The sequence below is a fragment of the Teleopsis dalmanni genome, chromosome 2, assembly GCF_002237135.1.
Source record: "Teleopsis dalmanni isolate 2A chromosome 2, ASM223713v2, whole genome shotgun sequence".
Lineage (NCBI taxonomy): Eukaryota > Metazoa > Arthropoda > Insecta > Diptera > Diopsidae > Teleopsis > Teleopsis dalmanni.
In genome coordinates, this window is record NC_051847.1 from 193,037,400 (window position 1) to 193,056,558 (window position 19,159).

The 19,159-nt window shown below is 29.3% G+C and overlaps 2 protein-coding genes across 2 annotated transcripts; both read left to right on the forward strand.

The window, feature by feature from the left end:
• LOC119684931 lies at window positions 1-15,352 on the forward strand. The gene is made up of 12 exons (XM_038099072.1): window positions 1-211; window positions 350-431; window positions 9,540-9,822; window positions 9,896-10,858; window positions 10,941-11,237; window positions 11,299-11,536; window positions 12,503-12,645; window positions 12,709-12,889; window positions 12,952-13,320; window positions 13,383-13,528; window positions 14,623-14,764; window positions 14,839-15,352. The coding sequence occupies exons 1-12, from the start codon at window positions 163-165 to the stop codon at window positions 14,841-14,843; spliced, it is 2,898 nt and encodes a 965-aa protein (XP_037955000.1). The 5' UTR covers window positions 1-162; the 3' UTR covers window positions 14,844-15,352.
• Window positions 15,353-15,517: 165 nt separating this feature from the next.
• On the forward strand, window positions 15,518-18,551 carry LOC119684932. Its single transcript, XM_038099073.1, has 3 exons — window positions 15,518-15,829; window positions 17,228-17,316; window positions 17,564-18,551. Exons 1-3 carry the CDS (start codon window positions 15,561-15,563, stop codon window positions 18,487-18,489), a joined length of 1,284 nt encoding a protein of 427 aa, XP_037955001.1. The 5' UTR covers window positions 15,518-15,560; the 3' UTR covers window positions 18,490-18,551.
• The last annotated feature ends 608 nt before the right edge of the window (window positions 18,552-19,159 follow it).

Here is a 19,159-nt window from a genome sequence, read left to right on the forward strand (position 1 = left end):
CATTTGGACGTCTAAAGTGACTAAACGATTAAAATAGGGAAGTTGGAGTATTGTATAGAAAAGTATTAATTTAATAATATTTTGATTTAAATTATACAAAAAGTGTTACAAATTGAGTTTAAAGTGTGAATTTAAAATTATTTAAAGCAAAATTAAGTAAAAATGTTGAAATTAAACGTTGGCCTTTGTGCCATTGTTTTTGTTGTTTTCGGTAAGTGTTGGGAAAAAATATCGCTAAAGATTTATATTTATTTACTTATATTGCGTCGTTTAAATTCAATAATAAAATGTTCAAAGATAATGTAGAAGTTTTAAAAAATATATATAATTATATTTATTATATTTACAGGGGCATTTGTTGTAAGTGCAACGCCATTACTTGGTGGAACCAAATGCACTTGGGGCCCGAGCTATTGGTGTAGCAATCTCACGTGAGTAATTTAAATTAATTTATTTTAATAATTCATATTTACTTAATTTATTAAATAAAAATATAAATTTAATTTAACTTGTATTTGTCATTGTTAAATTGTTGTAAGTAAGTTTTCGTAAGAAACGCAATAAGTCATTATTGCCAAAAAAAATACTACGCCGTCTTAACTTTTCCTCTGCTGACGTCGCAGCGTTAATTTTTGATTACGATAAACAAATACAAACAGTAAAAGTAAAATATTTCTTTCTGTAGTGTTTGGTTTGCTTAAAGCAACTAAATTTTGTGGTGAATATGGAAAAATACTATTCCCACCCCACTGTCTAATGAGTATACCGGGTTCATCCATTTTCTTTCTTCACTTATATTTCCAAAGCTAAAGTATGACAATCTCAAATGCATTTTTTTTTAATATTTGTTACGCTGTGCTAATTTTTTATTGTTAATAGATTTTTTAAAAAGCGAAAAAATTAATAAAATCTGAAAAAAAACATGAAACTTGATAAGAAAATATTTATTATATTTTCAAACACTTAGTATTTATTGTTGTTGTTGTTGTGTCGTTGCTATTGCCTTTGTTCTACTGCCTGCCGACCCCACCTCTTTTAATATAAATGTGTGTACTTTTTTTGTAGACTGCAAATCCCCTCAGTGAAAATAACAAATTAATTTATTCTAAATATGATAACCTATGGTTGTGATTATATGCATGCAATTTTATTTAATTATTTAATAATTTTTATTTATTTACATTTAAACCTTTAACAAAGTTTAAATGAGGCTACCAAATTTAAACAATATCTTTTGTTTTTAAAAAGATTTACACAAATTTCTATATTCTTTTTGTATTTATATATACCTACATATATTATAATCTCTTCAATAATATATTGATATATAATGGTGAGATTTACATTGTCAATAACATTGACGATGGCTCTAGAGCGTAGATCTCACCGCTATTGTTGTGGTAATTTCTTCGAATCTGAAAGGTATGGCAAAAGACACATAAATGAAAGAAACTGAAGAAAGTGAAAAGAAGAAGTTTAATGCCGATTAGCCGTTATTGGGAACATCGTTCTTAAAATGTTTCAATAGTCATCGGATTCATGTGTCTAAGCTTCTTTCAAATTTTGTTGAGACTAACTGACTACCTGGTGTTTTGTTTTATCATTTGAAAGGAATAAGAACCACGAAAGAATGTCCAAGTTACAGGAAATTGAAATAGAGTAGATTATCTTAAGAACTAATAGAAATATTTAAACAAAAACAATATTTGCTACAACAATTCACTTAAAATAATCAAAATTTTCTTTTCAAATAAGCCTTTTGTTTCCATTTCATTCGGACTGAACTGGATAGTTTTTTTCTTGAGATATGAGATACTCTCATTAGCATACATTGACTTTAAAGGTATAATAGTTTCCAGTTTTCATTTAAGAAGTATGTTAAAAGAATATAACAACAGTTCTACTACATCAAAAATAACTATTTAAAGATTATGAATGGGCAATATATGATGAGTTAAGTACGTTGAATACAATTTTTTTACACTTGAACAATAAGGAATAGCTGATAATCCGGACGGAACTGGCAGTACGGTCAGTATTAGCTAAAAAATGCAATAACTTTTAAAACATCTGACGTTCTTTGCTTTAAATAAACTATATTAAACACATATTTAGCTATATAGATCTGGGATAATTTTTTCAATCGACTTTTAATTTTAGTTTTTCGATTGGTAAATATCGAGCAAGTTGTATAACACTCTAGAATAGTAATCAGAGTAGCAAGATTACATTGTTATTAACAGCTGTTTTATATTACTTGGCTTATATAGGGTGATTTGATTCGATATATGTATTTATGAAAACTATAAATGTCTACTAACACTACCACAAAAATGTTAGATTACTCTAAAAATGTTCGATTAGGCAAAAAAATTTAACAGATCGAGACTTAATCTAGATTGAATTCAGATTTACCAATCGAAAGAACAAAATGAATTATAACAGTTCCTCAGTTTAAAGCATAGTCCATTTCTTAACTATTTGGTTGTTTATTTAACATTAAAACTCTTGCAAAGCTGCATAATTATTAGTTGCGTTATATTCTCTAGTCTATCCTATATCAAAGATATCTATAAAATTATTTAATGCTTTTGAAAGCTTGTTTAAAGTATATTAATCGAACATACAGGGTTGGATTGTTTTACCTTGAAACAATAGTAAAAAGCTGATCAAGACGTATTTGTTCATGATACAGTCCAAAACTTCTTCAGCTACTCTATTTACCATTTTTATGTATGATATCCATTAAAACATTGTACGTTCTGGTCAAAGTTTACTCCCACAGTCTTGTCAACTTTCTTCTATATAGATCAGGGAACCCTTTTTTAATTTTATGAGATTTTGTTGCACAATATTTTTTTAATTATTAGTTATGGAATTGGAGTTATGAGAATACAAAATTCTAATTAAAAAAAATGAACGTAAATCCCTGTTTTATAACAGTTTTTGAGAAAAAAATTAACAAATGTGTTCGGCCTGACATGGCATTGTACGATATTTTTCTGTTCCCAAAACTGTAATTACTTTTAATGAGTATGAATAATGGATTAGGACTGTATTGCACTTTATGAGGCTTGCATTTTAATTAAAACTTTTTTATTTTATTTAATAAATTTATATACTTTGTATACTTAAAGTGTATTCCATTTTTGCTCATTAAAAACATCAATCGCCAATATTCTAGAATATTCTTCCGGTTCAAAATGGAATATATTATACATGGAATCATCCTTTCCTATTCTTCAGTTATCATTCTGCGAATCCCTTCTCTAATTAATTTCCGTTCTGTAATTCTTAGTATTCGTTTAAAAATATTTTTTTTATTGGTTTCAACAATAATGCTTAATTAAATTAGCAACCGTTTTAACAACAGAAATAAAAACCATGCAACATTACTCGTATGACTTAAATTGCATGAGTAATGCATTTCATTCCATTATTAAGCGTTTTCAGCGTAGTGGAAGTGAACTTGTGTTACGTTTCACATTTGATTTTTAAAACTATTTTAAGTGAAAAATTTTTCTTTTTGTCTGAGTTTCAAATTACATATTTTTGTTCTCTATATGCATTTATTTTTCATTATTTATTCCTCACAATTTCTTAATAAAATTACCTTACAATATTATTTTACAAAAATGTGGTTGCAAATGGACTTTAGACCCTTCCTACCGGTGCAAATTGTTAGATATATGAGACATTTCAAAATTATATATTTTGGAACATATATTATAATTATATATATAATTATATGTGTCTTATATTATTAATAAATATTGCTAAAAACGATTTATTTTTATTGTGATAAAATAGTGGTGAATTTCCATTAATTTTTTAGCTTATTAGATAAGCTATAGAGTATGACACATATAAGAATGACTCGATAGGTTAAGAATAGTTTAAAGCTTCGAAATTGCTGTTCTAAATCTTGAATGCTCAATATTATTTTCTATATATAGCAATAAGAGAATAAGTTTTATACAATAGGTTCTAAATTAATGTTGGAATATAAATTTGTTGAATCTCAACACTACTTAGAAACATAGAATATAAACTCTTTCAACTTTCATTACGATTTGAAATTTGTCCAAGTACTAAAGAAATCAAAACAACACATGTATCAATACCAAAATGTTAGTCGATTTTTCACTCTAAATAGATCTGTATTCAGATTAATCACTAGTTTCTTAAATAAACCGTAATATTTCAAGAATAAGAGTAAGAGTAAAAAGTTCACCCATCTTATCTGTAAGAGCCTTGTTATGTCCTTAAATTACGCCCAATACTTTCATACGGCTTTCAAAAAACCGTTGAGATAGGTTAATAACTCTGTTTTGAGTTGGTTAGCTTAAGACCCTATTTTTTTTAAAAATATCTCGGATCGCGTGTTACCTTTGGCGCTTCTAATACTAAAGTTGATTGTGTACTTTATCTATGATATATTATGAAGATAATAAAGTTCTGCATTAGTTCTCCTACCCTCGAGCGTTTGAACCCTAGTTTTTATCGTTCTTACAGACACCTTTCTGATTCTAGATCTGAATGGTGAATCTCTAACTGAAATCGGGAGAGCGAAAGTGGTTTAAAAGACAGGATATTGTGTTGTCACGAATTAAGTTCAACAATTCAATTATTTTTTTTAGTTTAATTTTTGATACATTTTTACTGCTGAATTATACTTTAATGAAATTTTATGTTTTATTTATCGAGTGAATACTGTCTAACCAAATTATCTATTTATATATTACCATATGTTATGCTTTCTTTATTTTATGCTTTCTATTCAATGATGTATAGATTTTTAATCAAAGGTTTTTTGTAGAGAGGAGTATTTAATCTCTACAGTTCATAAAGTGAATCAAATTTAAAAATTATTTAGGAGGATTTTGTTACTGAAATATATACTTTCTGAAATGAGGATGAGGACAGATTAATGGTTATTTATAAAGTTAAGGAAGTTTATTATAAGAGTTAGTTGTGATTATTGAGTTATCTCTTTATGTAGTTAAATCATTATTTTTCCATTTATATAAAATAAGATTTGTAATAATCTATATATTATATACATTTGCATATAATTCATATAAATTTTGAATTTTATTTGTGTTTGCAAAAATATTTTGCCATGTTGGATTATAATTTTTGAAGCAAAATTATAATGAAACTTGAAATTTTGCAGACTTGCACTTCTAATAAAGCGGCTCTTTGAACTTGAAATTTCCGCTGAGCTTAAGATAACGTATAAACATAACTAACATATATATATATTCTTTTTTTGATTAAGCTATATTGACAAACTTTATTTTAGTTAGTTTAAAGAGGAAGTTCTGATTATAGAGTTTTTTACTTAAATCAAAAATCTTCCACTTGAAGTAATATTAAAAATACCGTGTCTATAATGTACTAAACAAAAAAATAAAATATTAAAAGTATTTATTTAATTATACAATTAAAATTCAAACGTAATTAAAAAAAATGGGAGCAGTGATTACATAGGCTTATGATTGGAATATATAGAACACGGTTTGATTTGCGTACTCTCTAAATATTTTTCCCAAGTAATCAGATTTGCTTTCTTTTCATTTGCTTTCATTTTAAAATAAGATAAGCAGATTGAAGTCCAAAGTATTTCGTATGATTAATACAAATATATTTGTAAACCACCATCTTCTTTGTTTATTATTAGTATATGAAAAAATAATACAAAAAAAAATAATATGGTAATTAAAAACACATATTCAAGTGATTACTTTACCATATGTTTATGATTTATAAATATTAATTTATTTATAAATAGTTATAACTTACTTAATTGGCTTTCGGTACGGTACTCTTTCGTCTCATGCTTGAAGGCCATTGATGCAACTTTAAATGTCTTGTATACATATACAATCTATTCTATATCAAAATGCACCGGAACCAGAATAGATCTATTGTGCATAGTCTTGGATGGATACATTAACTATAAAGAAGTCACGCTAACTGTAAGGAATTTTTAAGTTTATCTAACTTAACGAAGGTACCTTTTTTTAAATTTCCTTTGATGGGATCAGAATTTGTCAAACTTCGTCATAAGACGAAGACACGTCATTCTCAGCAGGAAAAAATTAGAGAATTAGAGAATTTGTCTTATTTGTCGTTGGGTTATAATATTAAACAAAGGATCTAAAACTTTTATCTCTTACTGTTTTAAGATAGTTTCATTTGACACGGTAGCGCATCTGTTACAGTTAAGGGGATGTGTGGTTAAATAATCAATGATTTACATAAGTTTCGTATTCTGGGATGCATTCTAATACTATAGTATATCGTTATTACAAGATCATAAATGAATACCATTCTTTCTATATTTATGTGGTAATTACTTAAACACAACGATATTCTCTGAAATAAACTGGATTAATACTGCGCCATTGTGACAAAGTTCAAACGGAGTATCATATTCTTCGAATTAAGATTAGTGATAGACGATTGCAGCTAGCTGGGGTGGATTCTTTAGTATCTCTACATTATTTGTTAATAACTTCAATTCCATTTATTACATTGCAACAAATCATTCATCAATAGATTGTCAATTAAACAAAACATATTTTATTTACTCTTCAGTTATCGTAGATGATTACGATTACATGCATTTAAACCGCTAATTATATTTTACCCTCTAAAAAATATAAAATAATATTTATTTTTTTGTTATTAAGCCAATCAACTCAGCTTAATCACTTAAAATCATAAATGAGTAAATGAAATGAATACTTCGCAAAAACATCTGGAACATGCTCAGAAATTCAACAAAATTTACATATTATAAATTAATGACGCATAATAACATCAATTTAAATTTTATTATAAATTATATTTAATATGAGGCATTATTTTAAATCTCATAAAATAAAAAAAACTTCAACTTCTAAATTACATTCTTATCAGTTTCAAATAAAATGCGATAAAAATAAATATTCTCACTTCTAAGTCTTCCCAACAATGGCTTAGGCTGAGTAGTCCTCATAGTTTTGCTGAGGTTTGTTTATCTCTCTTTGGGATGCTGGTGGAAATTTTCGTTTATATTTATTAATATTCAATTCATCCAACTGAAACTGATTCACACAATTTTTAAAAAAAATATTTACTTTATAAACTCACACAAAAGTAGAAATATTTTTAGGATTTCCGATATCAAATGCGGGTCAATTTTATTTTTTGTTATTGTGGATTGGATCGTCGCCATTCATGCAAAACTAAGCATTTTATCATATAAACTGAAATTCTAGGAATAATACTGATAAAATACAAAGTACAATAAATGCATGAGTTTGGAAAATAATTTATTTAGAATAGTATTTTTTATATATTGTATATATGTATGTAATCCATATTTACGTATGCATATTGTATAACGGGTATCGAGTATAATTATTTGTTTATTGCGGTATATTTAATGCCAATTATGCACATATTATTATTAAAAGAGTAGACGTGAAAATTGCCAAACAGCCGGTATTGCGGCCAGAAGAGACCTATTGTACCAGTTTCACTATTGATTAAACAAAGCCCCTTAAAGCTTTGTGAATAAAGTCTAGAACTAAATCTAGAGAAGAGTTCTTAATCTGTTCTGGTGACAGAAATTCTTTATGAAACAGGTTTCTTCTGTGCGTTATTAAAGCTGGACAGTCACAAAGAATATGCATGGTCGTTTCCTCATCTTCGAGGCATAATCTGCATTCCGAGTTAGCAGATAATTATAGTTTATGAAAGTGATATTTCAGACCATAACGGCCTGTAATGAAACCCGTTATTATGCACATAAGGTTGAATGGTTTTAATTGTTGTTAAAAAAAAAATTATAGTTTGATTCAATTTAAGAATACAAACAATTTTTAAGGTGAAGGACAACAAAAATTATTGTTCTCAAACTGTACATAATTCTATCAATATCACGAAAGCTGAAAGGGTCAGGAAAGTCGCCGTTATGGAGGGGGTTGACGTAGGATAATGGAAAAGGTACTGAGGAGGTTTAAAGCTTGAATAAGGTCTTCAGGGAGGGTATAAGGAATGGAGACGTCAGCGGGGAGGTCAAAGCCGGGTGAAGTACCTACGGACAAGTAACAAAAGGTACTCGTCAACACAAGTGATCTTGGGTCTTGTCATAGAAGACAGAAACAAGAAGTGCTTGCCGTTAGACTTACGCTTATAGTTGATGCAATCACGAAGCAGTTTCTGCTTAAACAGGCGGATTTTTTCCAACTGAGCGGAAATAATTACTGGCCAAATACGGAAAGCGTAGGTGAGAAGAGGGCAAATAAGATATTTATAGCAGAGCAGCGTAACTTTGTAGTTAAGCTTATTATGTCTTCGAAGTGCATTTTTGAGTTGAGTGTGCCTGAACCGAGCGTTACGGATGGCATAATTAACGTGAGAGATAAAGTCGTGTTGTGAGGAGAACACAATGCCAAGTTATTTTAGCTAAGTTATTTTTAGCTCAGAGAGTTGTTGAGCCTTTGCTCGATATCACAGGCGATCACGCTGAAAAATACTATGTCAGAGATCTTGGGAGGGTTGAGCTTAATCTCTCGTCTGATACAGTAGTCAAAAAGATATCCAAGGTGAGCATTAAAAATGCGGCAGGGATAAGACGACCCTATGAAGACAAGGAAACCAAAATATTTTGATTTTTCGTCAGACTTACTCGTTGTTTTTCGTATACAATCGGATTTTTGTCTACTTCCATGCAAATATCATTCTGTAAACCTCGTTTAAGTGCACGTATGATTCTTTTTTGTATTACACATATAGTATTTTTTGCTGAGCAGTTTTCAAAATAATGTCGACAGTAAATGATGTGTAATAGCAACTTCTTACCAAGTCAACGCGCCAATAATGATGTGTAAAACCCGCTTTAGGAAGGATGAATTAAAGTTCTTGATGCTATTTGTACTCCAGGTAATTTCCCCACGTTCTTGTTGCTGTTGTTGTAACCCTTCTGAAAACACAAACCCGATTACTGCATTGAGTTCATGTTGGGAGAGATGAGCTACGAATAGTGTCTTTACAACTATGATGAGAATTGGCAATTTGTCAGATGACGATTTTAAGTAATATTTTTAAAAAGTATTTTTAATAAAATGAATTTATTTATATTATATACATTTTTAAAATATTATTTTGCTTATCAATGGTGAATCAAACGTTTGTTTAACAATAATTGTTTTCAATCCGTTTATCAAATATATAAATAAAGTTCAATGAAATATAATCATTAGAATGAAATTTACTCAACACAGAACTGAAAAAGTGAACAAATTTATTTATGTTAATACAAACAAATGCACTTTAACAACAAAGAATTGCTGCCAATAAATTTTTATCTTATCTTTATAATGTATATTATATATATATATATATATATATATATATATATATATTTATATATATATATATATATATATATATATATATTTGCTGCTGTTTTAATTTTAATGTTATTGTATTTCCCCCCAAAAATAAAATGCTTTTAACAATTTTCTTTGTTTGAATTTTTGCAGTAATGCTAAAGGGTGTAATGCTGTACGCCACTGCATCCAAACTGTATGGGAGAAGCAATCTGTACCTGTTGATAATGATTCCATCTGTCAGATTTGCAAAGATATGGTTCAACAAGCACGTGATCAGCTACGTAGTAATGAAACCATGGAAGAGTTAAAGGAAGTTTTTGAAGGATCGTGCAATCTAATACCTCTCAAGGTAGTGAAGAAATCATGTTGCAAATTAGCTGATGATTTTATACCCGAATTAGTTGAAGCACTTTCGTCACAAATGGATCCAAACGTAAATTTAATTCAATAAAATATAAGAATCAAGTTCAAGTAAATAATTTTTTTTGTTCTATAAATATATATAGCAAGTTTGTACAGTTGCTGGACTCTGTAATAATGCGGAAATTGATAAGATTCTGCAGAGTTCCTATGCTGCAGCTTTAGATGGCACACTGGAAGAGAAGGATGTTGTAGTTGAACCAGTAAAAGAAAAGAAGGAAATTGCCACAATTACCAGTCCAAAGGAATATAAACTAACTTGCAACAATTGCAATCATATTGGTACACTCATTACAAATAAATTCAATGCAGTTAATCGTGATGAAATGTTGGAAAATATATTACGTCTCTGCGGTGAAATGTCTTCATTTTCTGATGCCTGCGCGAATATTGTAATCACTTATTTCAATGATATTTACGCTAAACTGAAGACTAATCTGAACGCAGAAGGAATTTGTCATTTGTCTGCAGCTTGTGTAAGTAAATATCATAAACACGCAGAAGATCCAAAAGAAGAAGTAGATACCGCTGTACTCGCCTCTGTTATTGGTGATGATATACCATGTCAATTGTGCGAACAACTAATGAACCATTTGCGCGATGTACTTATTGCCAATACAACTGAATCTGAGTTCAAACAAGTACTTGAAGGACTTTGCAGACAGACTCAAGGTTTTAAGCAAGAATGTTTAAGCATTGTTGACCAGTATTACGATGTAATTTATAAGACTTTGGTTGATAAAATGGATGCAAATGGAGCATGCTTTTTGATTGGTGTTTGTCCAAAAGGAAACTTTTCGGAATATAAAGGAGAAATAAGACCATTGTTGCCAGTTGTAGAACCTGCTCAAATTAAAGTTACTATACGCAAATTGGGTGCTAACGAACCTAAATTCACACAGGAACAAATACATAGTATGGCTTTACCTATTGATCATTTAATGGGTGCTGCAAATCCCGGTTTGTTGGTTGAAAATGGAGAATTGTGTACACTATGTGAATATATGTTACATTTTATACAGGAAGCATTAGCTACACCTTCAACTGAGGTAGTTATTAATAGCACCTTTTATTTACTTTATAGAAGAAAAAAAAAATGAAATAAATTTGTATATAATTTCTTTATGTTAGGATGAAATTAAACGCGAGGTTAACACAGTTTGCAACAAGCTTCCAACAGGCATACGTGGACAATGCCATAACTTTATTGACATGTATGGTGATGCAGTCATTGCATTGTTGATACAAGGTCTAGACCCACGTGAGGTATGCCCTAAAATGCAAATGTGTCCACCAAATCTAGAAAACCATGATGATATGGAGGTGTTTGACCCAGCACCTGTAGATAGTAGTGACAAACCAACTTGTCCATTCTGTTTGTTTGCCATAAAAGAAGCACAGGAAAAAATTAAAGAAGATAAATCAAAAGTAAATTTTAAAACAAGTTATTATAAGTTACATATATGAATTTGTCATTTAATATTTGCAGACTAACATCAAAAATGTTCTGGATCATTTGTGCGTACATTTGCCAAATAAACTTCAAGCCGAATGCATTGATTTTGTACAAACGTACACAAACGAATTAGTTGATATGTTAATAACCGATTTTAAACCACAAGAGATTTGTGTTTCCCTTAAATTGTGCACAGATAATAATACATTTTTGGAAGATATGGGCATAAGTCTTGATGATGAATCTAGTAACGAAGATGAAAACTCCTCTGGTATGTAAATATTTATTTAATACAATACATTTCTCGAAAACCGATCCTAAAGAAACTGGCATAAATAGTTAATTTTAAGTGTCAGAGAATTAGTTATTGGATGTAAATATGCACTTTCAGATTTGGTTATATTTAATCAAAAGTTTGTAGTTAGAAAAATTAAGTTAGTACTTAAGTAGTATTTCAATCATAACAATTTTTCAAGCATCGGGAGTATTCATACTCGAATTCGAAGTCGAACATTTAAATAGAGCACTTTAATTGTTCAAGATACTCGAAAATGATGTTTGAGCTACACGTAAATGATTTACTTGATGATCATGTTCGACAGATTCCAAGATAATGTTTGATCGAAGATGATATTCGACTTGATTCTAAGATGAAATTTGCTTTGATTAAAGTTGGTGTTCGAGATACTCGAAGATGATGTTTGACCTCCATTAAAATTATGTTATAGTTATTTGAAAATGTTGTTCGATCTACTCGAATGAGTAGTTGATTCAAAGATATTGTTTGACGTAATTCTAAGATGATGTTTGAGTTGAATGAAGATGATATTCGATTTCATCGAAGATGAAATTCGACTTGATCTAAGATGATGCTCGAGTTTCTCGAAAATGATGTTTAAGCTATTCGCGATGATGATGTTCGCGTTGATCAAAGATAATATTCGGGAGTTAACCGAAGATGATGTTTGAATTAATTGAAGACGTTTTAGCTACTCGAACAGCGAATATGCTTTATCGTTAAGACATCAGTACATTTTGTATTTATATCAGTACTATATATATTTTAATTTTGTATTTATACAAAAGCATATAATAACAAATACTCAACACCATTGTTAAGCATTTAAATCGGGCTCAAGCATAGTTAAACATCAAAAAGCTTCAAACATTTCGAAAAATATTTGAAGTTTTACTCGAAAGTAAAAAAAATAATTGTTAATTTTACATTTTCATATAGATTCAAACGAAATTAATAATAGCGAGGAAATGCCTATTGAAATAGTGTTCGAACGTAATGATGAAACTGTTTCGCCAAATTGTTGGTTATGTGAAGAGATGATTAAGAATGCTGAAAAGAAAATGAAAAAGCATCCAACAAAGGTATTGACATATAATATTATTGTGATTAATATATTTTAATTAATAATTTGCTTACATATTTAGGCTGACATTGAAGCGGCACTACAACAATCTTGCAATAAGTTGCGTAAAAAAATACAAAACAAATGCCATACGTACATTGATAAATACGGTGATAAAATCGCTACGCTCATATTAAAAGAAATGGAACCAAAAATGATTTGTCGTGAATTAGGTTTATGTTTATGGAGTGAACAAGAGGATCGTAAGTTGTCTAAGCTAATATTTATTTGCATTGATGTTCACACAAATATTTTGATTTTTTAGTGGAAATTGATGAAGCATTAAAATATGATGTAGTTGCTCTTCCAAAACGTAATGTTATCTTAACGCCATCTGAACGTTTTACTGCTCTTGAACCAACTGGTATCATAAAAGAACCTCCAACTTGTGTATTGTGTGAATTTGTTATGGCTAAACTTGAAGTGGAATTGAAGAACAAAACTACACAAGAAGAAATAAAACATACAATTGAGAATATTTGCAATCATATGCCAAAAACAGTTGCCAAAAGTTGTGATAAATTTGTCGATCAATATGCTAATGCAATTATCACATTGATTGGTACAGTACCTCCAAAAGAAATTTGTCAAAAAATACAATTATGTTTTGCAAATATGGATAAAGTTGTAAATGGTATGTATACAATAATTAATATTTACTATATTATGAAATATATTAAAAATTATTTTGCATAGATGAAGTAATCGAATGTGGCGTTTGTCATGGTGCTGTTATGACATTATCACCATATTTGAAACAACATTTGGATTTAGCTAATTTGAGTGCACAGGATATGACAACTGCTGCTTGCGGCAGTTTACCAGCAAAATATTATCAAATTGTACGTATAGAATGTTAAAATTAATATTACTTAATTATTTTTTATAATAATTGAAAAATTATTTAGGATTTTATAACTTTTATTATTTGTAATTTTATATTTTACTCAATTCTTAATTAGTTAATCAGGAACCTATTAGGTAATGGACATTTTTAATATTTTTAATTTTTTTTGCAATCACATTCAGATTCTGTCAGATTTCAGAGTCTGTCGGAATTGTAAGCAATAGTGTTAGGCTTATGGGTGTTAGTCTTGATTTATGATGATAGGTTATGGTGCTAGTTTCAGTAAAAAAAAAATACATTAAAGCAACACAATCTTTTGTTTAGGAGTGTTTAAAAAAATCTCAAGTACATAATGGAATTAGAATAGGATAAAGTAGACCCCGTTCAGTGCAATACAACCAACGATATAATTCATTAACTTTGCTTGATCCTCCATATATTTTTCGTATATGGAAAAAATCGAATATATAGATGGTGTATTGTATAACGATAAGTAACCTCGTCAATTTCTGATAGTCCCCAATTTCGCATAACATCTTCTATATAATTGATTAATCCAAACTTAACACTCTGTAATATCTACATCATCAATTGAGCAATTCTCATTTACGGTAAAATGGTAAGGTAAAGGCGGTTCCTAATCTTATCTTTCTGATACTCTAGCAAATCAAAAATGGAAAGAGGCAGTTCCTATTTTTGTTAAGAAAGAAGAAATAATTATTAAATAATTTTTTTGTAAAGATTTAATTACATTATTTTTAAGAATTAAAATAATTGAAGATAATAAGATAATATGCCGTATTTTTATTCCCCAGTTTGCTTTATATTTAAAATAGCTTAAATACCTACGAATTAAAATAAAAAATTTATCGGTTTAAATGTATTTAAACAGAGCTTAGTTATATATCATTTTATTTGCAATTTTAAAACACAAAAAATCGTTGCTATAATACCATACTATTTGAAGGTTCCATAATGCAATTTTTTTAATAAAATAATTTTATTAATTTAATTTTTTTAAATAAAAGTTTTTATATTATTAAAAACAAACTTTATTGTATTTATTGTAATGTATATTCTTTTTTCTAGTGCTCCGAGATGATGGATATTTATGGCATTAGTATGATGCATTTGTTCGAGAAAGATGATGTTGAGGAATCACACATCTGTGCAGAAATCGGCAAATGCTTTAATCATGAAGAGTCGAGCTTGGCATTTGCCAAAATTTCAGGTAAATGAAATACAAATTAAATAATTTAATTAGTTATACTAATATATATATATATATATATATTTTCTTTGTAGCTTAAACAAATCGACATCGAGATACTGTAAACAAATAAAATAAACTGATTGAAATAATGTGATGAAAATTCCTCTTGCACTTTAAAGAATTACTATTCTTTCTTCTCCAAATTATTTTAACATTTGTATATTTTTATTCATATATTCAAAATAATTTTAAACTTTGATTTTTGCTTTCAATTCTTAACTAATATAAACTACTAGTGCATTCTTAATATATCTATCACATATTATAATTTTAAGAAAATAACAATATAAGCGTAAAGAAATAGAATGAATTGTTGTAGGGTGGGCTTGTTGAATGTATTATTTAAAGAACAGTTTAAAAAATAAGAATTGTTTAAAGAATTCGTTAAAATTAAGTAAACAAAATATTTTTATAAAAATTGTGTATTTTTTAACTATAAAGGAATGATTAGATTATAAAGAATCCTAACAAATGTAACAAGTATGCGTTATATAAATTAAAAAAATTTATTGATGAATTGTTTTGATTAGATTAGCTTAAACTGAATTTACGTTTGAGTTTTTTAATGTAAGAATCTATTAAATGACCATCAAGTAGTAGTTGATGTATATTTAGAAGAAATAACTTAATAGAAATAAAAAAAATATATAATAAAACATATATTTTTAAGTCAAATTTGTTTTTGTTGAAAAAGAAATATATATAGTTACACTTTATAGCGATCAAATAATTTTATGTTTAAAATTAATTCAAAATGTTCGAATACTCTTTAATAGTAGTTAATTCAGATTGTTTAGCACAAAGTACTGATATAGTGTTGATGTTAATCAAGAAAGGATTTTTCATACAGACACGTCGGATACTACAATTTTCTGCTGAACATGCCGCTGAATTTTATAAAAATGAAGAAGAATCAACATTTATGAGAAAAGTTATTTTACTCTCGAAAGGTAGATGTGAGGCTATTTTGGTGACTAAAGAAAATGCAATAGAACATTTATTAAACACTATGATTTGCTATTTGTAAGTAATTGTAAGAGAATGCTGCATAATTCTATATGTGAAACTTTTTTTAGCCAGTATATATACGTAAAAAGTTAATGAAACACTCATAAAAATAAATATAAATTTATTAAGAGCTATCCACTTTGTCCGCCTGATTTGGCAGCACTGTTTAAGTGGCATATGTTAAGCAAAATTGACATCCAAAGCTTATAATTAGTTTAAGGATTGTCATCTTACAACATGAATCGTTCAACATCCTATAAACGTAGACGTGACGATTTTCCATAACAGCTGTAGGGTTCCAAGAACGGTCGGGTCTACGTCCCGGAGCCACTCGTCACCTACGACGACCAAGTACCATTCAACACCTCTCAAAGGGACTCCACAAGAAGGTCCCAGCGGGTTACAACAACAACAACCAACTGTAGAAAGAATATACGTAAAATCACTGTATGGTACCGTATTTCGTCTGTACTTGCGGTAGGTTCGCACTTTTTCTTCAAATGTAATAGATGTAACATAAACTGTCAATTTAAAACTCTACAACCATAGGCTTGCTAGTATTTTTTAGAGGTGGAGTGGAGGTAATTCAAAATATGGATGTGGAAAATATGTGCTTTCTACAAGATAGGGTTTTCTTGAATTTGTTATTACTAGCACAAATGTTAGCAATATTATATTAGTTATTAGTCAAGCTTAATACGGTGATCTTAGAGATCTGCTTAGGCACCATTGTCTTTTTCCAAACCATGTAATGATAAATAGAATCACGCTTACTACTTTTAATGGTAATGGATTGATCAGATACAATTCTATTTAGGAATATTTGGGGTTAACTATTGATAAAACCTTGGTGTATAAAGAGCATATTATCGGAAAATTGCTCAAAGTGAAAAACAATATCCAAAAACTGGCAAGAATTTCATGAAATGTATTACTTATGTACTTTGGAGCCTATACTTGGCTTATTCTATAAAGCTGAACTAAATACTTCTTACTTCGTTGTTACACTCTATGATGACGAAATGGTGCAATATAAATTAGATGTGTCAATTAAAGTAAGAATACCTAGCAGCAATGAGAAAATGGGACCTTAAGGGTACTCTAAAGTATTAATATTGTCACTCGTAGCAGCAAAGTGCCCCACATATTCTTGACGACTGTGAATACGCCCTTAGAGTTTTAAGGTTCACTTATGGAAGGTAAAATATATTGAAAGTAAACTTTTGGTATCATTTAAGTGATACCAGGTGCGTGCGAGTCTACGTCCCGGAGCTACTCTTCATCCCGAATGTCTTGTGGTTAAAATTTCAATATGTCATATATGATTTATAAAATATTTTACTATATATAGTTTTTTTTTCTTAATTTATTATTACTAAAAGATATCGCTAATGGCTTTTTTGATTTTTCTAGCTGCTCTTCCAGAGTCATGAGTGAATTCGTGCATGTAAGCAAAAGCAAAGCGGATGCTCTACATGAAATATCATTTGTTTTCCCAAATCGTAAATATATTTACATATTATTAACATGAAATTCACTTGAATAGAGGAGTCGCGGCTTTAAGCGCTATCTATACTGTGACCACTATGGTCCCTTTGGTTTGCGAATCAAAACGGATCATTATTTGGACTGAAAGTGGTTACAGTTTTGCTGTATAAGCCCGCCACTCCACTCCATCCAAGTCTAACATAAAATTTCAATTTATTAATATGTATATATGTAATTATAACATAATTTATTAAATTTAAGATATATTGGAACCCTCACTTGTAGTAGACAAGAAGAGCTTTTGTAAAAGCAAAGTTACAAGTACTGTTGTTGAGAAAGCATATGATATACAGAGTCAAGGATTATTGGAAAATTGGTGTGGTGTCATGTCTGAATGGTTAATGATGTCCAATAGTAACGTACCGATTATGACAAATATGTGCAGTGATACTGTAAGTCCACTAAAAAGAGAAAAAGCACAACAAACTGCATTAGAACATCCAGCACGACAAGTAGAACCCAAAACAAGTACCGATAGTTGTCGAAAATCTACAACAATTATTAGTTCATTTATGTCGGTTGGGTCATCAATGAAATTGAGTTCATCAAGTTGTATTACATGTTCTGATTTTGATGGCGATGATTACCATGCAAAAGAACCGGACCCTTGTTTAGAGTATGTAAAAGCAAAAATGACACGGCCAAAAGTATGTAAGAGTGAAGAACGAGTGAAAACACCAGAATGGGATGAATCATCTATATCTACTAGTACGGAAATTCCTGAGAATCCACTTATGACTTGTTTATTAAAAGAACCTTCAATTGCTAGTAAAACATCAGCTGGTAGCAAAACTTCGGCTTGTAGTAAAAAATCAGTTATCCCTAAAGAAGACGAATGTCAAGATGATTTAATTTCAAGAGCTGCGGAAATGTTAATTTCCGAAAATATGCAGGAGTCTGAATTGCCTGATCAATTATCCGTTGAAGGTGAAGAACTAATGGACCAAGATGAAGTCATACGTGCCGAAATTTTGGACGATGGATATGGGGAAGCTCTGGAACCAGCTGAAGATGAAAGAGGTGATGAAACAGAACCACCAATTGAACAACCAGAAGAAGCAAATATACCAGGTGATGAAGCTGAAGCTGCTGAAGGGGACCAAGCAGAGGCTCCTCCTGCTGAGTAATTTTCTATTACAAACAATAAATTATTTTATAAAATTATTCAATTTTTCAAATTATATGTATGTATATTTTATGCGATTTATTAAATTTAATTTAAAACATATTTTTTTTTAGTCATATCATTTAATATCAATATTATATTGAAAGAATTACCCTTAATTAAGAGTATAAAAAAATAATTAAGAGTATATTTAATAAGAGATTGAAACAAACAATACAGCTCTTTACATAAAGTTAACAAAATCTTTGGATTCCTTATGTTGTTAGAAAGATATACATTTCTTTATATAAATTTGCTCTGTATAAAGATGTTGTAGTAATACAAAATCATTTATAATTAATTATAATAACAAAAATAAGTCTGACCAAATGTATAAAGACACTGAAAACAGAGAGCACTTCTAAAAGTCCATAAAATGGTTTTACTCATAATATGGATTCATCGTTCACAATTCTATCCCTCTGTCTCAACCTCAACCTTACTCTTATTAATACCCATATTAAAAGCATATCCTTAAAATGGATTGATATGATTCATGATGCCACACTCCTATCCTATCACCCTTATGATGAATAAAACCGATGAAATAAGTGCATCCATAATATAGATGTTCCTAGTGGTGTTCTCTCTATTTATACAATTACGAAAATTACGATTCTAATCCGAACGTG